Source organism: Myotis myotis, unplaced genomic scaffold, assembly GCF_014108235.1.
Source record: "Myotis myotis isolate mMyoMyo1 unplaced genomic scaffold, mMyoMyo1.p scaffold_m19_p_8, whole genome shotgun sequence".
In the NCBI taxonomy this organism is placed as follows: Eukaryota; Metazoa; Chordata; class Mammalia; order Chiroptera; family Vespertilionidae; genus Myotis; species Myotis myotis.
In genome coordinates this window covers 46146295-46172565 of record NW_023416390.1, presented here as the reverse complement: position 1 = coordinate 46172565, position 26271 = coordinate 46146295, and the positions used below count along the sequence as shown (strand labels likewise).

General features: G+C 40.5%; 1 protein-coding gene across 3 annotated transcripts in view; it reads right to left on the bottom strand.

Annotated features, from left to right (window-relative positions):
• Nucleotides 1–3215: 3215 nt before the first annotated feature.
• The window catches only part of SLC25A12 (solute carrier family 25 member 12), a 166889-nt gene continuing 143833 nt past the window's right edge, over nt 3216–26271 (bottom strand). For all 3 annotated transcript variants that reach the window (XM_036320047.1, XM_036320048.1, XM_036320049.1), the window contains 7 exons: nt 23264–23316; nt 22934–23014; nt 11361–11501; nt 8784–8922; nt 5722–5880; nt 5517–5607; nt 3216–4282 (listed from right to left, as the gene is read on the bottom strand). In XM_036320047.1, the coding sequence (XP_036175940.1) occupies nt 4084–4282; nt 5517–5607; nt 5722–5880; nt 8784–8922; nt 11361–11501; nt 22934–23014; nt 23264–23316 (863 nt within the window). In that variant the 3' untranslated portion in view covers nt 3216–4083. The remainder of the gene's footprint in view (nt 4283–5516; nt 5608–5721; nt 5881–8783; nt 8923–11360; nt 11502–22933; nt 23015–23263; nt 23317–26271) is intronic.

Sequence of the window (26271 nt, the reverse complement as noted above, 5' to 3'; positions counted from 1 at the left end):
GTAATGGAAAAGAGTGTATAGTGGCACAGGAAGAGACCAATTACAAAAAAACAAAACACAAAAAAACAAATAGATCTTGGCACTGATTACCCTTAATATGTAACAGAGAAGGCACTGTAACACTGTTGGGAAAGGAAGGTCTTTTCAATAAACAGGGCTGAAACAACAGACCAACCATATAAAAGGGCAAAAATATTACCTCATATGACATTTCTGTGTAGGATGAAACTTCAGTGTGAGAGGCAAAATTATAAAGCATTGAAGAAGAGAATATCAACCATATTCATACCTAAAGAGTAAATTTTTTAAATGAAATATAAGACATGCTAACCATAAGAAAAAAATTGATATATTTGAACATACTAAAATGTTAATATATCAAGAACAATGTGAAAAGACAAGCCACACACTGGGAAAAGATTTTGCAGCACAACTCATAAAAGAGTAGTATCCAGAATATATAAAGAACCCTCTGCAAATTACTGAGAAAAATGGATAGAACACTTTATCATATACTTCACTCACCAAAGATGAACTCCAAGTAGCCAATAAACACACTGGATTTTCATATGCTGTCAGTATGAAAGTTAGTAAAGTCTTTTTGAAGAACAATGTATTTTAACATATAAAAGATGTCCAGCCTCATTTCATGGAAAATGCTTTAAAGCCATGAGATAACATTATACAGCCAACAGATTGGTAAAAATTAAGAAGAAAAATACACCCTTGGGGGAGTGTAAATCCGTGTAAGAATTTCTAGGAAGTAGTTTGACATGATCTCGCAAAGTACAATCTAACAAACCCAGTGCCTCTGTGGTTCTGCCCTTAGGTATAGATCCTTTTAAAAATGAATACTCCAAAATTCACAAAAAAGATATCCAGAGCAACACTGTAATATCCCCAAAATGGAAACAACCCAGATGTGGAGAGTTAAATGGAAAAATAAATTGTAATATATTCATACAATGAAATAAGCAAACTCTAGCTACAGTTATATGAACAAATCTTATAATGTAAAAAGAAACAAGTCTCAAAAGTATACAATATAATTTAATTCATATAAATTTCAAAACCAGGAACTAAATATTATATTTAGGGATATATGTATGGGTGGTAAAATTATAATGAAAAGCAAAGAAATGAAGGGTGGAGATGCTGTTAAAGAGGAGAGAAGGGATTCTGATGGGGAGGGTTATAAGGGGGACTTAGGAGATGTTAGCAATATCCTATTGACCTGGGTGGTTACATGGGTTTTCACTTTACGACTATTTGTTTAAAATACATATGAGTATATGTGTATGTTTGTGTATACATACTGTATACATTCCACAATAAGAAAATATTTAAATGACCAGTAACTATGAAAAGATGTTCAACCTCACTAGTAATTAGATAAATGAAAAGTGAAATAATGATCACTTATGATTTGACTAAAATGTAAAAAACTGTTAGTACCCCTTTCTGCCAATGTTGTAAAGAAACGGGAATCCTCATATGTTGTCAGTAGGAAAGGAAATTAGTAAAGCCTTTTTTAAAGAACAATGTGGCACTCAGCTGGCGAGGCTCAGTGATTGAGCATCGCCCAGGAGGTCATGGTTCAATTCCTGGTCAGGGCACATGCCCGGGTTGCAGGCTCGATCCCCAGTGTGGGGCATACAGGAGGCAGCCGATCAATGATTCTCTCTCATCATTGGTGTTTCTATCTCTCTCTCCCTCTCTCTTCCCCTCTGAAATCAATAAAAATATATTTTAAAAAAAGAACAATGTGGCAATATATATATAAAATGTAAATCCATACATCTTGTGAATTACCAATTCCAATTTTAAATATCTATCCTAATGAAATACTAGCACATGTACTCAAAATATGTGTACAAAGATGTTTACCAATTACAACAGCATTGCTTGCAATCGTGAAAAAAATGAATGTGAACAAGGGATAATTTATAAAAAGAATCATAACCTATACAATGCAATACTATGCAACTACTAAGAATTAAGATAAACTTTTGTGACCCAACATGAAAAGTCATGAACAAAAGCGAGCTATCAAACACATACATAGATTTAAAAACAATCCTGTTTGAAAGTTTAAATATGTATGTGTGTGTGTATATATATGTATGTATGTGTGTGTGTGTGTATATATATATATATATATATATATATATATATATATATATATATGAAAAAGAGCTACAAATGTATCCTCTTACCCAGTGGTTCTCAACCTTCCTAATGCCGCAACCCTTTAATACAGTTCCTCATGTTGTGGTGACCCCCAATTTCATTGTTACAAATTGAACATAATTAAAGCATAGTGATTAATCACAAAAACAATATGTAATTATATATGTGTTTTCTGAAAGTCTTAGGTGACCCCTGTGAAAGGGTTGTTTGACCCCCAAAGGGGTCACAACCCACAGGTTGAGAACCGCTGCTCTAACCTGTTAAGAGTGATAACCTCTGGGGCAGGGAGTGGTAATGGGAGAAGCAGGGCCCAGAGGGCACTTTCTCATCTTACTCTAAATACATATCTTGTATCATAGGAATCTTCTGTAAGAACATATCCACGGGCTACTTGCACATTTTTAACAGGTGGCAATAGCAAGACAACTGTATTGTTATTCATTCTATTCCAATAAGAACTGAAAACTTTGCTTTCAAAGCTAGTTCTTTTGTTCCTGCAGGGCCTGGAGAGCCTATGGCTGTGTTCAGGGCTGTCAGCCATCACTGATGAGCGCTATGGAGGATAGTAAGTGACTTGGTCCATCTCCATGCTGGCCCCTTGAAAACATTTGCATACATTCTCATATCCCGGCTCACTGGCAATAGCAATAATGTTTTCCCAAAGCACTTTGCTAAAGTAAGTAAATTCTGACACTACACATCAAGTCACAACCATACTGAAGTGTAGATGTGGCTGTCAAGATGCCCGTTGAGATCTAAATTAGTAATCACACCCTCGGTGAGTGACTTCTGGAATAAGCAGTTTGTATCTGGATTCATAAGGAAGAACCTGGCCCCACTGAATCATAAGACAGAGCTTTTCTCTTTCGTCTTCCCTCCCCTCATCCCACCATAGTCCTTTCTAAAACGAACTATTTCCTATAAAAATGTCAGAGAGGGAAACCTGATCATGAGTTATCTGGAATTAGTAGCAAATCAAAATAAAAGGCACTATCAGTATATTTATGAAGGAAAATTCAACTACATGCAGACACATTTTGGTATTTTATTTTTGACTGGAATCATATCCATTTGAGGAAAATTGCCAAAGTAGCCTTTACTGTTTTGACAGCTAGGCCCTTGCTGTGCCAGAGGAAGGCAAAACTAAGCCAGTAGAGCTGGAGATGCCCTGTCTCCATGAACACAATGGCAGAGGGGCTGTCTAGGAAATGCCTTTGGATCGATGAACAGAGGGGGATGTATGCACACACTTAATACAATGGAAACGCATCAGCACCCGCCAGTCTTAGCCTGTCCTGTGGCATCCACTGACATGCATCTTTTCCAAAGGCTCTCTTATCCAAAGGTGTCGGCACTTGGTCTTGTTATACCTCTTTATCAGCAAGTACCTTTTTCTTCCAGAATGGAAAACAAACTAGAAATTAAATACATCCAATATTGATGCTTCAGTTCCATCAGTCACCAATGAGAGAATGAATTTAATTGTAATACATTTATTTTCGTGTGATTCTTAATAAAACACTTTCAAAACATTCTGTACATTTCAAGCCACTAGGAACTGCATACATTCTATAAATGTGATTTGTTGGGATGAGGTGCCAAGATGTCTCTGTACAAAGATGTACAATATGTACAGTCACTCACTATAAGTGCAAGCTGTGCAAAGCAGTCTAGAACACTAACTCATGCCAAAGCTTAAAAACATTTCAACACGTAAGACTAAAGCTTGAAACTGCATTGTATCTTTTCCTGGGAAATGACTATAAACAAATACATGTATATGACATATAGACAGCTCAGTCAGCATCGTGCGGCTGCCTGGGTGCGTCACAGGGCTGCTCTCTAGGCCTCCCTCTTCAGGGAGCTACTCTGCCACACTCAGTGGTCGTCTCATCACTGAGCTGCTGCCACTGGCTTTGACTGAGCCACAGGGCCACTAGGAGATTTAAATTTGGGGAGATAAAGGCCAAACTTGTTTTCAATGCCAGCAAAAGTGGCTGTGGCGAGTCTGTATCCACCGATGTGATCGGGATTGGCAGGAGGAAGGTCTGCGATGCGTGACTTAGGTGTGGGTTCTGAGCCAGAGGGTTTGCTGTTGAGAGGACAAAGCTAATGGTTAGCATGCTCAGGACTGAGGATGGCACACAGCTGAACATTTCAGTCTGACTCACGTGCCACGAAAAAGAGTATCATTTATCCAACTATTTCCTTGTTATCTATGCTGCAGTAATCCCAATTTATAGGGGCTTTGAAAACTACACATTCACATATTTGATTTAGGAGACAATGGGATCAATTTCAATGCTTATAAACTTATATAAATAGATCCACAGAAAATAGATCAGAAGAAAACACACTCAAATATAAAAACTTTCTGGGAAGTGGGACTATGAGTGATTTTCTTTTTTACTTTCCTATTTTCCAAATTTTCTACACAATGCATAATCATAAAAAGTTTACATTTTTCCTTTAAGAATTTAAAACACTAACTTTTAAAACCGTAAATTCATGAAAATTATTGCTAAAACTGTTTATAGAGATATAATTCTTAGTTTTACGGAATGTGAAAGCATAGAAAAGCCTGGAGTGTAAGACTGATCTTCGTACAAGTCCCTCTACTGGTATATGAGGCGAAGACTCAGACACAGGATTGATCTTATGCTGAAAAGCTGATAACTGCTTGCTTTGGGTATAATCTTTCCCACCCAGCAAATTCAACAAGTCGCTGCTCTTCTCTCCAGCACAAGCTTCAAGTACTAAGCCTCGAGAGGCCCGATTTCTGGCCTGGATCTCCCCAGTGATTATGTCCACAGGCATAACCTCTCCTCGAGCCTCTTCTGTTTAGTTTGCAATAAATTAGCTCTAAGAACATCCAAACCTATTCCAATAATAAATTAAAGTGAACAATGAAATCTCCGAGGTATGAGGGCTTAACTAAGTCTTTAAAAGAACGGTCACAACAGTGTTACTAATACAAATTTACATTGCTTCTGGTGAAAAGGACATTACTAAATCTAAATAATAAGAACCTAAATCCATGAAGCTCATATTGCTTACACTAAAAAAAGGCACCTATTCACACAACATTTTAAGTGGCTGCCTCCCTAAACTTTCCCCAAGTAGCTGCTTAATACTGTGTGTGATGTCGCCCTGTCGAGATCTCACCTCCCTAACACGGAGGCTTTTTGATTTAAGCCCCCTGTTTGATTTACATGCACTGGTCCTCTAGGCTTCTCTGTCCTTTCAGTTCCAAAACTGCCTCTGTAGGCAAAGACCTATTTGTTTTGGGTGCTTTCTTAACAAAGGTGTCGAACAGCTGCACTTACAGGCCTCCAAAGTCAACGTAAAACCACCGCTGGAGAAGTTCATAGGTGACCAAGGTAACACCAAACTGGGGAGAGGACCGAAACACTCGGGCTGAAAGAGAGATGGGAGCGGGGCACTTAACACCAGACTGACTGGCAAAGACAACCTGTGGTAATGGGGGAGGCCCCTTACGCCAGCCGCCTCTCCACACGGCCCTGCCCCTACCTGCTGTTCCTTTCCAAAAAGCTGAGGGCCCTTCTTCCCGGAGTATCTTCCTGAAACAGTCGATGACACCACTGTATGTTGTCTGGCCAGCGCGGGCAGCCACTTGCAGTCTTGTCTTGATGACATCAGCCGGGGTTACCAGAGAAGCGGCAGGCACACCTTTCAGGAGAAAGACACATTTAATTAATCCAAAGCACCTTACGAGGACAGAAATACTACTGCTAACATCGAACAATGCAATTAGCAACTTCAACTGCTCTAACTCATAGCCTCCTAAATAGATGCCTGGGCACTAATGTAAAAGGGATATAAACACCCAGTAATGGTGTCAGTGTGAACTCTCTTTTCTTTCTAAATTAGGAAAATATTCTGTACTATATGATCTCAAAGAACTGAGCGGGGGCGAGAGAGGAGGCAGCAATATTACTGAGATAATTCCCAAATATTCCCCCTTAGGTTTTAATTACTTTATCTCCTTTTTTCTTAAATAAGATCAAGCGTTTTCACGTATAATAAGAAATGAGGATAATGTCAATTTAATGAGCTCCTAAATGTATCTGACATTAAACTAGGGTGGTGGTGTTTTTTGTTTTTTGCCAATTCTTGTCACCTTAGTGTCTGAGGTGAATAGCAATACTCAGATCCCCCCCGTTTGAGGGGCTAATTTGAGAGCTGACTGTGACTTCCTCAGACATACTTATATGACAGAAGTCATTACAACGGGAGCAGAGGAGGCTGGCAACTGGTTAAGGAACCTTAGGGGCCTGATCATGCAAGGCCTCGTCATCCATCCCCTGTGCCGAGCTCCTAGGGTCATGATGAGATTGACCAGCAGCAGGACACACAAGATGGACTTCACAACCACACCTTTTCCTCATAAAACAAAACAGGGAACAAAGGAGCCAGGTGACCTTCCTCAGGGGAGAGGCTCACAGCCTCCCTCCACAGGGCTCTGCTTCTTACGCAACTGGAGCTGGGTAACTGGCTGCCTTTGGAAGGTTCTGAATTCTGAAAATTCTCAGTGCCTGCCAGCAAAGCTGTATGGGTAAAAATTAGACAAATTCATCTCTCTTCTGAAAACTGACATCAATTGTCTGTGGGCGAGAAGTTGGTGCTGACAGTTCCGTGGAGTGTTTGCTTGGCTCCATCAGGCACTGGCCACAGGCCTGTCCACGATTACATGCTCGCGGCTGGTCTGCTGCTGACTGGAGTGCACAGAGAGAAGACTTAAGGGGAAATCTGCTGGCCCCAGTTAAAACTGGGGGACTTTGGAGAGCACCATGGGGCTGGGTGAGCACTCAGTGCCGAGGCTGAGCAGGTAGCTTTACTGCCTCTCAAATGTGCATGCAACTGACTGAAGTTCCAAGTGCCAGAATACGGGGGACTTTCTGAACCCCAAATAAGGGCTCAAAGCTCCCTGGGCGGGTTTCTTTTTGTTGTTGCTAATCCTCACCTGAGGCTATTTTTCCATTTATTTTGAGAGAGAGTGGAAGGGAGGGAAACAAAAACATCGATGAGAAAGAGACCCATCGATTGGTTGCCTCTTGCACATGCCCCAAACAGGGCCACGGAAGAACCCTGCAATGGAGGTACGTGCCCTTGACCAGAACTGAACTCACAAACTCACAACCCTTCAGTCCATAGGGTGATGTTCTATCCACGGAGCCACGCCAGCTAGGGCCACGGGAGCATTTCTTAATCATCACGTCATTCCCTGTCAAGAAGGACAACATGGTGCACCCAAGGGCTCCTGTCACATGCCGCACTTGGACGTGCTCAGGCTGTGCTGGGATGTATAGCCAGGGCACCAGAGGAGAATGAACCTAGTGAGAGCCACAGGCAATGAGCTCAGGCAATCAGAGCTCCGCTGATCATTGGGGGACAGTGTTTGAGTTTGTGTTCACCCTTCATGCTCCTCTTTGACCTGCTGTAATGGAGAAAAGGCACGTGCCCTTTCCCTCCTGTCATTCCTGGTGCAGCGGGGAAGCCGGGTACTCCCCTTCTATCACAGTCAGCTCCTCACAGCAGGAGGAAGCCTGGACCCATGAGGTCAGAGGGAAGCATCTTGGCACCTCCTGCGTTTTTTAGGCTCCTCTTTCAGATGAATCTCTTCTGTGTCCAATTTGGTATCTTAGACAAGATGAAGGTTTTCATTTTTTCCAATAGCATTTATCATATTACTAGTGGCCCTGTGCATGGATTCGTGCACATTGAAAGGAAATTCATTAGAAGATTCCTGTGGTAATTCTGTTACTGTAAAAAATTACATGTCAAAATAGTATATATAATATAGTATTATAAAATTAAAACACACGTGCGATTGGTGCCAGCAAGAGCTTTACATGCACAAGTCAACGTTTATTTTTAAACTGCCAGTGTGTGTACATGTACTGGCTGGTCAGTTGGTCAGTTGGTCAAAAGGACGGCCGGTCGGTCGGTCATGTAGCCTTTTATATATCTAGATTACCATGCTGGCCTCACAGGGAAGGCAAGGATGAACAGAACGAAACCTCTGCCCTCAAGGAGCTCCCAGTCTAGTACAGAGGGCAAAACTATACAAACCACCATTAATAAAAGACAGAAAGTATTAAGAGGCAGAGAAGAGATGCCAATCAAGGACAAGGTGGTTTGCTGGGGAAACATTGCTTACTCTGGTCTAAGGACGATGGCAGAAGAAACAGGAACAGCTTTATGATAAAAGCAATGGTTTGGTAAAGAACGTTTCCACCTTAACACTTAGCTTGGCTGCACCCAAAGTTTGAGGGGCACAGAAGGCTAAGAAACACGTTAATGATGAAAGCCCAATTTAGATGGGCAGATCTAATTTGGCTCCAAGTTGCTAAGCTGCATTAAGCTGTTTATCCACATTATGCAAATGTAATTAACTCTCATCAGAATTGCAGCACATCCCACAAAGGAGTAAAAGCGATCACATTTAAACTAAGTCAGATACGAACAATAACCCTTCCAGAAATAAAGGGGGAAAGCACACACAGATTCTGTGCTTCTTAAGGAGAATGTGGGGGGGGGGGGGTCTTAGGCTTAAAAAATAACAGCGTTACCTGCCATGGCTCCAGCTGCAAGGAGGTTTGCACCTCCCACGCGTCCGTTTTCATCAGCCAGAAGTAGTTTGCAATGAGCATAAACAGGAAAATAGATGGCGGAGAAGGGAATGTCTCGGAGGAAACACGCTTTGGCACCCTGTCACACAGTGAGGAAACAGAGCAACACAGTTGTATAAACAGAGTGTGAATGTCCACAAGGTGACAAGCCTGAGGTGTCCCTCAGACAGCACTGGGATTGATGTGGAAGGGAGGTGGGGAGAACTGAACTGGTGCAACATAGAGAAGCATACATGACTCAGAGCTTGAGAAAGGCTGGTGGATTCTGGAGTTCTAGAGCTAGTTAACTAGACAATAACATCATTTTGACAACTAAGAATTTTTTGGCATTTCCAGTACAGATACAGTTTTTAAGGTTAATAAAAAGTCAATTCTCAAACCTCCTGGGTTGTCCTGTTTGGCTTTGATGGGGGTGGAGGTGGCAAGGGAATAGACTTGGAGACGTAATATTCATAGCTTGATTCCAAAGCAACCAGCAAAGGCAGTGCCAAAACTAATAAATTACCAATTCAATCCACATCAGCTAGAGCCCCTGAAAGCCGGTAAGAAGCTATAGGCAGTGGCAGTGGGAAAGGAAGGGGGAAGAAACCACCAATGTTCTTTTTCCCCATGTCCTAAATAGCACAGGACTGGGGGGACCCAGACAAAATATTTTAGCAGGAAGTTTCCATGGGAGTGGAAAGCCACCAGGGACAGTCTGTTTTAGTGACTTGGTCACACACGTTCTACTGCCCAGGGCTTTACCGAGCCAGGCAAACAGTCCAACTTTGGTACTTGTTTCCCTAATGGCTATTTTTAAAAATGTAATTTTATTGATTTCAGAGAGGAAAGGAGAGGGGGAGAGAGATAGAAACATCAATGATGAAAGAGAACCATTGATTGGCTGCTTCCTGCATGCTCCATACCAGGGGTTGAGCTTGCAACCCGGGCATGTGCCCTGACTGGGAAATTGAACCATGACATCCTGGTCCATTGGCTGACGCTCAACCACTGAGCCACCGGCCAGGCCGTTAATGGTTATTTTTAAAAGACACCTAAATTGGCCCTGGCCAGTGCTGCTTAATGGTTAGAGTGTCCACCCACCCATTGAAGGGTCGTAGGTTTGATTCCTGGTCAAGAGCACATACTTAGGTAGCAGGTTTGACCCCTGGGCATGTGCAGAGACAACCAATTGATGTGTCTTTCTTTCTTCTTCTCTTTCCCCTTTCCTTTCCCCTTTCCTTTCCCCTTTCCTTTCCCCTTTCCTTTCCCTTTCCTTTCCTTTCCTTTCCTTTCCTTTCCTTTCCTTTCTTTCCTCCCTCCCTCCCTCCCTCCCTCTCTCTTCCTTTCCTCCCTTCCTTCCTCCCTCCTTCCTTCCTTCCTTCCTTCCTTCCTTCCTTCCTTCCTTCCTTCCTTCCTTTCTCTCTTTCTTTCTCTTCTCTCTCCCCCCCCCCCGCCTTCCCTCCCTTCCACTCTCTCTAAAAATTGATGGAAAAAATATCCTCAGGTGAGAATTAATAGCAATAACAGAAAAAGACACCTAAAATGTTTTTAAAAACATTTTTTTAATTCTAGGGACTCTCTGAAGGATGATACAAAGAGAAATAATATTAATGAACTCAGTGTCAAAGGGAATTCCAAAAGGATGGGAATTGGGGGTGAAGGGACAGAATGTGTACAAAACTCAAGATAGGCATCACTGCTTAACTGGTCTCCTAAGAGCCCTGTAGCTGTTAGAGTCTAATCCACAGAATTTCTCATTTCTAATTTGCTGCTCCAGAAGCCAACTGACACGCTTTGGCAGTGATGGATCTATAAATAAGTCAGATGTTGTGGAAACTCAGTTGTCTATAGCAGCTAAGTTTACATATTCCCTCCCTTATACCAGGCAAAAGAATGAAATGAAATACTCTTCCTTGTTTAAGAAGAGTAACAGCTTCTGCTCCATTACATCTGATCTGTAATAATGGGAATAAGTATACCTGCAGGGAAGGAATCTGTTGACTGGCATTTTGCTAAAGTACAATACACTCTATTTTTTTAATGGAATTCATTATTGACAAATCCCACCACTTAACTTCTTAAAGGCCTGAATCCTACCGAAGTCGACTACTGTTTCACTGTGGTCAAATTATTAAGACAAAGAGAAACTCCTACTGGGAAGATAACAATAGAGATAACTCAGACTCAAAATAAACATAAGACCAGCCCAAAGACAACACCAAAGAAACTTTTCCCAAATCCATCATCCAATAAGAGGCTGTGAGCCTTAGCCAGCGGGTCGGCAGCCCGGCCCTGCCAGCAGCTTCACAGGAGCCTGAGGGTGACACCAGGAACTGTGCTTGTATGGCCCCCTGCCTCTGGTGCACGCGTCCTGATTTCCTTTTTGTTTGATTTTCTACTCCAGGAGCTACCCTGCTGGACAAGACAGCTTTCCCATTGGGGGGGAGAGGGGGAGTGTGGTTTCCACTTTCTTTCACATTTCTATGGGGTCCATCACAACCTTTCTGTTGAGATAACCAGAGGGAAGCTACCCACCTTATACAAACCAAAAAGTCCCAGGTCGCGGAGCACGTTGAGGGCACTGACCCTGGGTCCCGTGGTGATCTCCCCAGCCACCTGCAGCCGAATCTTTACGATCTCCAGTGGGTTGGTAAAGATGACCTGAGAGCCGCCAGCCTGCAGGCAAGGGAGGAGAGAGAAGCAGATTTCCAAATCAGAGCCCGACTGGCAGTGCAACAAGAAAAAATCCAGAAAAGCCTCCAAGTCGTACCAGTTTACATCTCCCTCTTCACCAGGAAACAAGAGGACGGCGCTTTGGCCAGTTCACAGGGATGGTCCCAAACTGCTCAAGCCAATCTATGGCTTGTTTGTACTTGAAATGTCAGGTGTTTCTCAGACCAGTCTTTCCAGGGTCAGCCCAGCTATATACAAAATGGCAAAACTAATACTCATTTGAACCCAAAAGTGAAGCCAGATGTGGCAGTGGGGAGCTCCGATGAGAGGAAAAGAGATGCTTTGTGTCTCTTATGAACTGGAGCAAAAATTTGGATCTACAATAGTTTCTTTCCTCATCTCAGCAACCATTCACTTTGTTTAGCTCAGCCACCTGCCTCCACTTCCTTGGGTTGTAGAACAAGTAACACAACGTAGCCCCACGGAGGTGCCTTAGTGAAAGGGGAAGTCTCTTCTGGTTCAAATTCTAAAATGTATTATCCTGAGCAAATCTCTACACAGCAATGCCCACACAAAAGGAGAGAATTTAGTAAGGAAATTTCAATATTATTTCAACACAAAACCAGAAAAATTCTTCAAGGCAGAGCTGGGAAATGGAACACCCAATTCCCATGAGTACAACATAGGCGAATCAAAGCCACATCCACATCTCTAGTGCCTGGCAGAGATCTGAACTTGGATAATGAAAGGATATTTGTATCTGAAGTGCGTTAACTAGTAGAGGGGAAAAAAGGAATGTTTAACAAAACTGTTACCAACTCCTTTTCTGGTTTCTGTAAGAAAGAAAGAATGTATATGTACATGGATATGTAAAAATGAATACACTTATAAAAACTTAAATACATATCTCTATTCATGAAGTGAAAAGTCTCATTTGCACAGCTTCATTTCACCTGTAGCTATTTACATTATATACTCATAACCACCTATATTATAAAAGGCCAGTGGCCGTAACGACCGGTCACCAGGAGATGCATGGAGCCCCTCTCATCCCTCCCCCACGGCCCACAGGCTCCGATTGCAGCAAGGCTGGCAGCCGGAGGGCAGGCGGGGCGGGCGTGGCAAGGCGGGCACAGCGAGGTGCACATGGATGGGCAGGGCACACGCAGGTGGGCAGGGCAAGAGCACTGCAGGGCATGTGCGGGTGGGCGGGGCTGCGAGCGCAGCAAGGAGTAAGCGAGTGGGTGGGGCTGCGCGATTTCATGCGCTAGGCCTCTAGTATTTACCTAATTATCTATAACTAGGGCTCGATGCACGAAATTCTTGCAAGGGCCGTGGCCCTCACAGATGCAGCGGCTTGCCTCAGCCCTTGCAGGGCAAGCCGCGGTGGCTGCCTCGGCCCTCGCAGCCCCAGCTTTGTCCGGAAGGTTGTCAGGAAGGACGTCCGGAAGGTCATTCAGCTATCTGGTCTAATTAGCATATGATGCTTTTATTATTATAAAGGCATAATACGCAAATCGACCAAATGACCAAACAGCAGAACACTGTCCAGATGACCTTCCGGACAACCACGCTATGACACACACTGGCACCAGGCCAGCCAAGGCGGGTGCAATGCGATCCATCACGAAGCCCCGCCATCGATCATCCTGCAGAGGGAGGCCGGGGCCACCGGGCTGGCAGCCACAGAGGGAGGTCCAGGCCAGCTGGCTGGTGGCGCTGTGGCAGGTATGCGGGGCCAGCCAGCCATTGCCCCACAGAAGGAGGCGACTGGTGGAGGGGAAGGGGGGGTCAACGCCAAACAGATGGCAAGCAGTGGCAGTGGCGGGGGCAGCTGCTGGCAGGCAGGAGAAAAAAAGCCCTAATAGGCCCTGATTGCCGGCCAGGCCTAGGGACCCTACCAGAGAGGTCCCAGATGGCAAGAGGGGGCTGAGAGACACCCTCCGCCCTCCCGTGCACAAATTTTGTGCACAGGGCCTCTAGTATTATATAATCATAACTTCACTGCAATAGCATATCAAGTGTGAAACAGGAAATGTATGCCTCAATGGGACATTGTAAATCCATTCTATCTTCACTCACATTCATGTTCACTTTTCTAAATATCACAACCCTCCCAGACCTCCTTCCAAGAGGCACAAACAAGCCCCAGCCCATTCTCCTAACTGGCCTGGGGCTATAAACCCCCAACTACTCCAGTTCCAATCCTGACCCTTTACTCCCATAAACATCCACAACTGCCAACACTAACACTAGATTCTTTCCCCCTTCATGGGAAGCTTATTGTCCTGGATTCCCCAGGGCCCTAATCCCCTTTTTGCTGTCTCTCTCTGGGTTTTGTGCAACTCCCAACTCACACAATCCAGACCACTCGCACATAGGTCCCCGGGTGACTGACTGACCCAGTTTTACATGTTCATTTGCCTGTGTATTTTAATCTGTTGCACTACAGGCAGGAAGAAACATTGCAATGTTTCAATCTAAGCAAACAATACTTTCAAAAGGATTGCTGGGTGAAAAATTATGTTAACATGATAATCCAAATAATTGCTCCTGTAGCTATTATTAAAGACCAAACCAATTGAAAAAGTTTGCTACTTCCTTGAAATCTCTTATTGAAATAATGGTTGCAAAGACTATCTTTGGGAAAATGTACTTTATGTTCTAAACTAAAGCAGATTAAAAAATAATAGAAACACAAATTTTTATTATAATCCCCAAAATTTGCCAGCACCAGACAATGTCAACTCCTGTTGCCACATGTGGATATTATGTTTAAGTAAATATAAAGCCCTTTTGTGGCTTTAATCATTAGTAAATTATCCCGCAGAGCAGTAGCACTCCAACCAGCATTCCCCACCCGTTTCCTCCTCCCCTTCCCTCACAGACCCTTTTTGGAATCAACTGCCAGTTTACTGAGATTTGCACTCCTTTAACAACTCTTCAAATTTCTTTCCGAGTGTAACAGGCTTCTTTTCAGAACAGTACAATTAAGAGAAGGAAATGACGACATTTTAAAACAAACACATTAACTGTCGTATGCTTTGAAGACTTGTTACCCAGAACACATACTAAGAGCCAACGGTGCACTGGACAGAACCACAGAACGAAACACAAGTGAGCAGGCAGCAAGGCACACATCCACAAGTGTCTCACACCTATGTGCCCTGCTACACTTGAAGGAGAAAAACTGCTAACAATGCATAGTATGTATATGTTTTAAAAGTTAATACACATTTTTAAAAACATTCTATAGTAGGCCTAGGAATATGTAGGCAAATATTACCCAGAAATACTGGATAATTTTAGAAAAAATAAAGATTGCAATTTGTCTTAAACTTTGAATATAACACTTAAAGGGAAACCTATATGGCAAATATGCACTCTCCTTTTTTAAACTCTGAGATTGATCACTATCTCATACATACTAAATTCAAGAGGGGGGAGGGGAATAAAATCTTCAAGTAACTCAATCACTCTGCTAAGAAATCTAGTAACAGAAATAGGATTATAATAATGTTATCACATCCTTAACTTAGTGTTTCCTCTCTGAGAAACAAATACAAGAAAATTATCATTTCTCCTCTATTTTAGACTCTATTGATTATAAATGATATCATTCATTTAATAACAGCTTTTCACAGAAAACAACAACAACAACAACACACTGCTTACAGCAAATATCAACACTGAATATACAAAATTTCAGAAGTGTGAAATTGTGAAATAAAAATATGGTAGCTTTTCAATGAAAAGAAGTACCAGTAATTTTATAAAGATGCTAATGTTTGCTATTTTGAAAGCAACAAAATTAAACAGAAAAAAATGTAAATACCCAATAAGAGTTAAGTAGAAACAATTAAATGCTCTTAATCAAATAAAAAGATTGGGTAATATAATTGTGCCAATGACATAAACAGAACATAAAATATTAGGTATGCACTGATCACAAATATGTCAAAATTTACCGAAATTTGTTAAAGTCAGAATGGCTTAGAGATGAAAACATTGGTTGCCTCCTGAAAAGAGAAATAGTAGCTGGGAGAAAGAATTTTCAAAGCACCACTGTACCTTTTAAATTCTGAATTAAACTAATGTATTAACTACCCCCAAACCAAACCAAACTAAAAAACCTCCCAGAAAATAAGAAACAGAACTGGTTTTACAATCAGTGGCTTCTTTTAGAGCAGGGGTCCTCAAACTTTTAAACAGGGGGCCAGTTCACTGTCCCTCAGACCGTTGGAGGGCCGGACTATAGTTTAAAAAAAAAACTATGAACAAATTCCTATGCACACTGCACATATCTTATTTTGAAGTAAAAAAACAAAACGGGAACAAATACAATATTTGTATTTGCATGTGGCCCACGGGCCGTAGTTTGAGGACCCCTGTTTTAGAGACTAGGTCCTCTCTCATATATTCTTCCCTGTGGTAAATTTGGTAATTTATGTACTTTGAATGCTTTAAAAAAAAACAAACAAAAAAACAGTTAATGCCAGTTATCTGTGGATACAAAGCTTTAAAAAAACTTATCTGCATCTTGGCAACCGTGAATAATGCTGTAATGAACAGAGGGGTGCATATATATTTGCAAATAAATGTTTTTAAAATTTTCAGGTATACATCCAGAAGAGGGAATGCTGGGTCATACGGTAACTCTATTCTTAATTTTTTGAGGAACCTCCATACTGTTTTCCATAGTGGCTGTGCCAATTTACATTCCCACCAGCAGTGAACGAGGGTTCCAATAATTTTTTTTTTAGAAAGCTTATCTACCTCTGTATATATGATCAACAAAATCTAGTCCAATATAGCTAGTGATTTGAAATAGACACCGATATATAAAATTTCATATTAAAGCATCCTGATAACACAGCCACATGTCTTAAATGAACACTGTTTAATTTGACATCTTGCCGCTTCTGGTACTAATGCTTATATAGAAAACATACCAATCTGCACAATACCTTTGGTGAGTTTTTTTTTCACTCACCAAATCACCAAATTAGCTTTTAATTCTCTAACTGCTAAATTTCCCTCTTCAAATTGTTGCTTATATTTTTGAGCATAGGCAAGCCTTAATATTAAAACTGACTTAGATGTTTTTATTTTTCAGTATTAAATTGTCATTTGTTTGTTTAAAACTGAAATACAAATGACACAATATAGGGAACAAATTCATTTTGAATGAAGGTTACCTATATACAACAGAAATGGAAAAACTTCCATTTACTCTAGAGTCACTTTTTTTTTTTAATGAGGAAATAAACCAACTAAAGCTGACAGCAAAAGTAAGGAGGGAAAGAATGCAATATTGAGATGTCACCACACGTCTGCTGTGCCTGAGGCCACGGGGCTGCACACAGGATTAGGCCTGTTCACCTTCCTGCCCTTACAATCCCACCCCAGGGCAGAGTCCACAAAGAGGCTGGCGACCTGGCCCTGCCTGTGCCAAGCCCCCTGTTTACTTCCTTCTTTGATCTGTTGTCTCCTATAGTCTGCAACTATTTCCCTCCAACCACAAAATGTCTGAACAATTCATTACAAAGCCTTCCCTTACAGAGACTGATGAAAATTTTAACTTCAATTTAAAGCCACACCAGCTCCTTGAACAGATGTACAAAATATGTGCACTTAAAATAACCAGATTCAACAAAATAAAGATAAAGTAAAATTAAAATAACCAGAAAATGAATAAAAGTCATAGAATCAGCTGTCACTAGGACTGCCAAAGAGGAATAGGAACCAACAGTGACTGTATCACACACCATCAACCAAAAACATTCTCAGACTTTTATAAAGCAGTGGGAAATGCTATGGTTCTTTCTACAATGGTTTAGGATAATGATAGTTTAAAGGGAATAAACTGCAATTTGCTCATTGCTGAGTGATGATACATGCCAGGGTATTAGGATATGAGTAGATAAAACTACACGTACTCCTAACGAGGGTAAAGGAAGCATTAAAATTCCTATATACTTATCACAAGACATTTGACATAAATGGACTTTCAACTTGTGTGCATACGTATGTGTGTTCAGATAAGTATTCAAGCATACAGTTGGGACCACATTATTCCTGGGATGGGAGCTGGAGAAATTATTTCCAAACAACTCTTCAGAGATGTGATAGCTCAGCTTGCTGAGGAGCACGCAGCATAGGAGGCTGGCCAGCTATAAATCTTGGCTCCCAGGGTTAGTAAAAGCTCCAAGTGGACTTCTGGCTGCACCCAACATGGGGTTGTGTGTTGGGTGGAATGAAAGGAAGAAGCAATAGAGAGTAGAAAGAGTCCAGGTTTGCAAGACTGTTGACCTATATTGCCATTAATCTGGTAATCTTGGATAGGTCATAACCTTTCCAATTCTTGGTTTCTTAATATGACAACAGAGATCCTAACAACTGCCCTTCTCCCTAACAGAGCTCTTGTGCGCTAATTTGAGAGCACCATGCAAATTGAAAGCAAGGCACCAGGGGAAGGGGGTGAGTGCTTCAGGAAGCTAAGTTCACACAGGGCTAAGGAAACACCTGCAATGTGATGGATTTACACTAGCCCTTTGCTGAGCAATAAATACATTTGGAGTTTTATGACTTCTATCCATTCAGAAGTATACATTCTCTAAAGAGGTAATAGGACCAGTCAGGTAAGTGCTCTAGTTAGAATTAAACATTAAAACAGATACCAGAGAGATATTTAGAAAAAATATATAGGTCAGTCCATTTAGACTTTCAAACTTTCTGCTCTGTTGACCTGAATAGATATTACATTTTTCCCCACTTAAGTGAACAGATATATCTAAACTCTACAGACACCATTAAGGTAATTAAGAGACAGGTCATAGCCTGGGAAGAATACTGATAGCACCTATATTTGCAAAGTACTGTCTCTATGATGTATTAAAGAACTATAAATCAACAATAAAAAATAAGAATAACAATGAAAAAATAGGCAGACGACCTGAACAGATACTTCACAAAAAAAGATATATGAATAGCCAATAAAAACATGAAAGGATGCTTAATATCTTTAGGCTTTAGGGAAATGCAAATTAAAACCACAATAAGATATCATTTCCCACCAATTAGAATGACTAAAATTTTTTTAAAAAACCCAACTAAGAACATGAAACATTGGTGACTTCGGTGAGGATGTGGAATAATTGAATACACTACTGATGAGACTATAAAATGGTCCACCCACTTCAAAAAACCAACTGGCAGTTTCTTTCAAATTGAAAATACATCTACTTTATTACACTCTTAGATATTCATCCATGAAAAATGAAAGCATATGACTTGAAAATACTGTTAAGCAAACTTCTGTCAACAACAAAAGAACACATTTTGTACGATTCCATGTATATGAAATCTGAGAAGAAACAAAACTGGTGGCAGAAATCCGAACAGTGGTACTTGGGGGAGGGGAGGAGTGATTGACTGGGAAAAGGCATGAATGAATCTTCTGGTGTAAAATGTTCTTTATCTTGTCTTGGGTGGTGACTTCATGGGTGTATACAATTGTTAAAACTCATTGAGAAGACTGACATCTAAGATCTGTTCATTTTGGTACATTAATTGTACCTAAATTAATACATATGTATATACATTCAGGTATGTTAAATTTTTATTATATATACTAGAGGCCCGGTGAACGAATTTGCGCATGAGTGGGTTCTGGCTGGCCTGCCCTGATTGGGGCCAATTGGGCTGGGCTGGCTGGGGGGAGGGGCCACGGGCAGTTGGCAGGCGGGCCCCACCCCCTGGTCAAACTCCCATTTGAACTCCCCGTTGAGGGGACAATTTGCATATTAGCCTTTTATTATATAGGATACCCATAGAAAAAAAAGCTGGTACAAAGTTGAATAGGTTCATCTAGGTTTATTTTGATACATGGACAAGGCCCTGATTTAATTCCCCAAGACAGCATTATAGAATAAAAGGAGTTGGTCTTAAATAAAAATATTTGGACTCACATGAAACCTGCAGCATATTTTAACTGTGTGATGGGGTGAGAGAATTAGCCTTTCTGAGCCGCTGTTCCCCATCTACCTATTTCATATCAGTGACAATAGTGCATTTTAAAGTAGTTAAAAAATTCTAACTTGACATTAAAATATTATTCTTGCCCACAACAGATATAATAAAAACTCAATTATATTTGTGTGATATGGACATGTAATATGTGTGAATATATATGTCTTTATACACATAGGGAGACGTTCTAATAGAAAAATAAAAACAGCCTGATAAGAATGGCTTACCAATGAGAAAAAATTATTTGAAACTTGTTAGTACATACATACTAAACAAACAACATCCATAACAGGTATTTACTCAGTAACTGCACATGCACACATGCACACACACACATACACGCACACACACACTCTCACCCATCCCCACCTAAAGAAAGGTCAAGCAATTACTAAACCTAAAGTGCAATTTATAGACTCTACCAAAAAAACCTTTTGTTAGCACATCTAAATTATGATAAATTCTGAACTAGTAAGTCTTCCTTGGGAAGTTTTGTTTGTTTGTTTTTATTTTCTTTATTGATTAAGGTATTTTATATGTGTCCTTATCCCCTCATTGCCGCCCCACCTCCCACTCATGCCTTCACCCCCCGGTGTCTGTGTCCATTGGTTATGCTTATATGCATGCATACAAGTCCTTTGATCTCTCCCCCTTATCCCCACCCTCTCCTACCTCCCTCTGTGTTTGACAGTCTCTTGGGAAGGTTTTGATATAGACATAAAACAAGAGTTTAATGTTCACAATGAAGATTCAAAATTTGAAAATGCGCACTCTGTTTATACTCCTGTTCCCAAAAGTTATATTGTATTTCTAGAGTGAGAAGTTCCATTGTGACTCCCTGCTGACCTCAGAAATGGAGAGTAGCTTTCATTTGCAATCAGAAAGTCAGATTGAACAAAACTTCCATCTGGCTTAAAAAGGAATGTTTGTGTGTGAGCATGCATGTGCATACACACATACACATGCACACAAGCATATATATAGAAACATTAGAAGGAAATATACCAAAATGTTGTCAATAATTAAACTGTCATTTGGTAATATCTCTGGTCAAGGCAAAAGACCCTAAAAAATTAAGGTTAAAAAAATCTTTATATATAAAAGCCTAAATGACCGTCACAACTGAACGACTGGTCAACCAGTCACTATGACGCACACTGACTACCAGAGGGCAGATGCTCAACTGGGTCAGTGTGCTCCCACAGCCAACCTCCCATGGTCGGCTGGCGGGGGCAGCGTCTGTTCCTTCTGCGCCCAGTCCAGTGACTGTTGCCTTCTCTCCCGATTCCACTGAAACCTTCGGTCCCCAGGCTGGGATGGTGACCCAGGGGTGGGTGGTGGCGGACGCAACCCCTTTCCCAGGGTGGCTGAGGGCCGGCTCCCTCCTTGGGGTCTGCGGCCAACCTGCTGCACCCTGTCCCTCCCCCCTTGGCCAGCAGGCCCTGATTGGCCCATGGTCCCTCCCCCTGTTTTTCTACCCTGGCCGGCAGGCCCAAATTGGTCCGGCCCTGTTCAGCCCTGATCACCAGCTAGGCCTAGGGACCCCACCTGTGCATGAAATCGTGTACCAGGTCTCTAGTGGTATATAAGATCAAAGCCCTAAATGTGAGAGCTAAAACTATAACTCTTAGAAGAAAACAGAGGTATAAATCGTCATGACCTTAGATTAGGCAATGATTTCTTAAATATAACATCAAAAGTTCAAATAACAAAAGAAAATATAAATTGTACTTCAAAAAAATCAAAGTACAATTCTTCAAAGGATACAGTCAGGAAAGTACAAAAATATTTGCAAAAAAAAATCTGATCTGAGACTCAATATATAAAGAAATCTTATAACTCAATAATAAAAGACAACCCAACTAAAAATGGACAAAGAGCCCTATCTGGTTTGGCTAAGTGGTTAGAACATTGGCCCAAGGACTGAAGGGTCTTGGGTTTAATTCTGATCAAGGGCATGTAACCTCAGTTGCAAGCTTGACCCCCGGTCCAGATTGGGGCACAAACGGGAGGCAATCAATCGATATGTCTCTCTCACATAACTGTTTCTCTCTCTGTCTCTTCCCTTTCCTTCCACTCTCGCTAAAAATCAATGGGGAAAAAAAATCCTCAAATGAGGATTAACAAAAAAAAATGTGGAAAAAAATTCTACATACATTTCTCCAAAGGAAATAGACAAATGCAGATAGATAAATGCCATATGCATGAAAAGATGTTCAACATGGGCATGCATGCAGGTGTGTGTGCACACACACTAAGCCACCTCTTCCATCAGAACTTTGGTTACAGAAAGGTGAGGACCCACATGTGTGCCAGGCTGATAAATCTCATCCAGGAGAATCCAGAGCAGCCTCTCTCTGACGCTCAGGGCATCTTCTCTGAATTAAAAACTACAAAGGTCAGTGACCTCATCACCTCAGGTTCCACATGCAACTGAGGAGGGTTTAGCCAAGATTTTTAGCTAATTCAACTAAAAGTTATTAAGGTTTTCAGGGACAAAATGGACTAAGTATGTCTTAAAGAAATTGCATAATGTATTGCCAAATATGAAATGAACACCACAAATAAAATTAGTTTAGCTGCATACTTAGATTTGAGAATTGGTCTAAATCCAATGTCACACTCCCACTTTAGATAGAAACCTTTGTGCTCTCTTAAGTAAATATAATCTGAACCGCTGCGTTCAGAACTGTCCACAGCCTCAACATTGTTATGGTTGTTTGCTGTATCCTCTGGTCCCTAAAGAAGAACAATTATAAGTATACTACAGTGGCTTCTTCAGTCCTTCACCTAAATATAAAGGCCCAATTAATCCATCATCTCATACTTACAGTAACAGTCAATATAAATGTATGGTAACTCTCTCCATTACTACTATTTACTGTGATATTTAAGAAGAATCAGAATTAGAACTTCAAAAAGTGTGGAAGGTAATGTTTCAGGGGCTTTTAAGAAACTGAGCTGATAAAACACTACCTGTTTCCTGCACTCAAAACCAGTTAGACCAGTGATGGCGAACCTTTTGAGCTCGGCGTGTCTGCATTTTGAAAAACCCTAACTTAACTCTGGTGCCATTTCACGTATAGAAATTTTTTGATATTTGCAATCATATTAAAACAAAGACTTATATTTTTGATATTTATTTTATATATTTAAACACCATTTAACAAAGAAAAATCAACCAAAAAATGAGTTCGTGTGTCACCTCTGACACGCGTGTCATAGGTTCGCCATCACTGAGTTAGACTATGCAATGAAATTTAAAAGTCATCCCATATGATCACTGAGAAAATCTGCTTAGAATCCCTTAAGTTCAGAGGGAATGTCACTCAGATATTCTATCTAATGTGCAAGAAAGTTAAAGGAACATATTTGCCATGAAAATATCTAGTATTAATACGTACACAACCTCCAGCAAGGATTTCTGCAAAAAGTGGAATGGAACCATCTCTTTTGGTGAATTTGTCCCGAACAAAATCATTAACCTAATTAGAAAGAGAACATCGGTTAATCAGAGTTAACATCCGTTAACCATAATTTCTTCTACTAATATGTTATTGGTTTTACAAATCAACAAAATATTTTCTCATAAGATGAAAAATTATCAAATGTCTACATATAATTTAAAATTTTACAAATGCCTTGATAGTGTGTCAGTCTCAGCAGTATCAGTTTTCATTTTGGTTTAATGATAATCTAAACAGACAACATAAATTTAATGGGAAAAAACTTACAGTCAGTTTAATGGCCTTTTCTGGAGCAACCCCTATAAGTTGTGGTATCAGGCCTGGGTAAATGGAGAGAATTGTTAGTAATATAGATGTACTAGGCATGAATAAACAAGCCCAGAAAGAAATGGTTTCCTCCATGTTACTTACCCATAGAACATTTCAGGGTTTTTAATAAAATGGGGAAAATGGATTATCCTAAAAACTCTGTATACATATGTAATAGTTATTTATGTCAAATATAATGTTATGCTTTCTTGAAGCTGTAAATCCTTCTCTTAAGCATGCTTCCTTTAAAGCCTAGTTATCTAACACCTCCCAAAAAGCGAATGAGGAAGGAATGGAGCCTCTGGATCTTCTCTATGCTGGAACACTGCCAACAACAACGTAACAAAATCCCCTCCCTTTACAACCAGCAGCATACAAACACAGACATTTTAGAGAAGCCAATGTTGTGTGCTTGGAAAAGCTCTGAAAAGCTGTTAAGTAGACCTAGATTTTGCCACAAATTATGCTATCTATGGGATAGCATACAATGGCTTGGTCATTATAGAACACCAACTCCCATAATTTTCTCTTTAGAGAAACCTAGAATTCAGTACTCATTTATTTAAAGGGAAGCCAAAACTGCACAGAAAAACAGTTTTATGTATTATTTAATCGGTATCCTCTACAAACAAAAACACATGCCTACTGTATTCTTATTTACTAATATATGTCAAACTTAAGACATTTCAAAAGAATCCTCTTAAAACAAAGGAAATTATTATTCTTAGAAAGTTAAATTTCCCAGGCTGGCTGCAAACTGGAAAAGAAAAAAATACATAAACAATTCAACATCTGTAGATATTCATAGGGCTCAGCTTTCCAAAGCACACAGATTACCCAAATTGATAGCATACATTTTTTGCAAACATTTTTAAAGATGCTAACAATAAACATTTTATATCCTTTAAATCACCCAGCCAAGGGGTAGTTATGTATGTGTTTGCATGCTCACTGCTGATCTTAAGCCTACTTTGAGGACACTGCTGAGTGATTTTCTATGAGTTGAGAGCCAGCAAGTAATCATACATATGGCTACTGTCAGTCAAACTGAATTATCAATGACAAACACAAATCTGCACACACCTTTAATGGATTGCAGACTGATTTAAAAGAATAAATCAGCAGATGGCAGTCTTAACTTTCTAACCCTCATGATTACCAGGCCCTATTTCTCTTAGTCTGACTCCCATACAACTATGTCAGCATGTGTATTTGTTTTACAACTAGCCTCAATAAGGCTCATGGAATTTTAATGAAGTACTGATTTATGTCATTTTATCATTGTTGCCTGCGATGAAATGTAGGCTTATCTGTCAACAATTTTGTCAATCATCTGACAGAATAATGGACCAGTTCTAAGCAATATATGACAATCTCAATAATCATAGTGTTCACATACAGGATTCCTACAATCTTCTCCCTAATACAAGACTCTCTCATTTAAAGGACTGATTTTATCAGCTCGCATCCTGAATAAAACTAACAACCCCTCCTCCTCCTCCCCTACACACAACTTGCTATATCTGACTCATTTAATTAACATGACATCTCTCACAAATGAAATCTTCGGTAAGCATCCATCCATTGAGAAGGCTAAACTGTTAGTATATATCTAGGTTCCTTTAAATCAGTGGTTCTCAACCTTCTGGCCCTTTAAATACAGTTCCTCATGTTGTGACCCAACTATAAAATTATTTTCGTTGCTATTTCATAACTGTAATGTTGCTACTGTTATGAATCATCATGTAAATATCTGATATGCAGGATGGTCTTAGGCGACCCCTGTGAAAGGGTCGTTCGACCGCCAAAGGGATTGCGACCCACACGTTGAGAACCGCTGCTTTAAATACAGGACATTCTCTTTTTAAGTATACCAAGGAAGAAGAAAGGTCATTATTCAACAAAAAATGATTGAAAATGTCAAAGAAAGAAAACAACTTAAGTACCATTCAATCCTCAGATTCCCTGTTAAATAATGTGTAGGGGTACAGGGTTTAATACCATTTAAAACAAGCATTTGTATGCACAGATCTGGATTCCAGACAATGCACAGGTCTTCCACAGAATACTTGCTATACATCGAGAATTTAGAGAGGCTAGAGGTTTGAATATTTGAGCAAAATTAATTGTACTCCTTCTCAGGAGCAGGGTATTTGAGCCTAGTTTTCAGAACACTCTTTTATTCAGAACACTCTCTTATAATGCCAAAAATGAACATCTTCATGACCCTCTGTTTCACACACAGTAAGTGTATCAGAGTTAGATTTTTCACTGAAAGTCTGTACATGATGCTAATCAGAGGTGTTTTTCTCCTGTCCATGAACATAAAGCTTTGTTTGGCCTGGCCTTTCTTTCCAAGGAAGAGGTTCTAAGCCAAACAGTTCAACAGAGCTCAGAATGAGCTAGGGATTAATGAGACTGTGTGTGCAAACAAACAACTACAGTAAATTACATAAATGCCCTGGACTTAGGCATGTAGAGTGTATTTTCAAAGAATTCCAAGTGGCGCCCAAAGGGATTAAAAAATTAATCTCCTTCCCAAAGGAAACCCTAAATTCTAATGTGAAAACATGTACATGAAAGTCGTTCCCTCTCCAAAGAGAACAAGTTCTTACAAAGCCGACAGGCTGAAGAGAATTCTTCATGGGGCTGCTGCCTCTAGGCCAACAGCGCCGTGCTCGGCCTAGCGGTGATAGTAACGTTTCCTGCAAAAGAAAATCTCTCTGCTCTCACTCAGTGCTTCTGAACTATGGGGAGGAAAGGAACAGAAAGGAGACTTGGAGCCAAAAGGTTTTCTTTTCTTCTTTGTTAAACTTCAGATGACTCAGTGAAAAAGACTTACGAATGGTCTCCGTGGAGGAGACAAAACATTTGATCTTTCTTTCAGTTGAAACAAGTGGATAGGTGGTAAACTTACCTCCAGGTGGCAGCCTGGTTTCTACTTCAGAGAAGAGGCTTATTTCTCC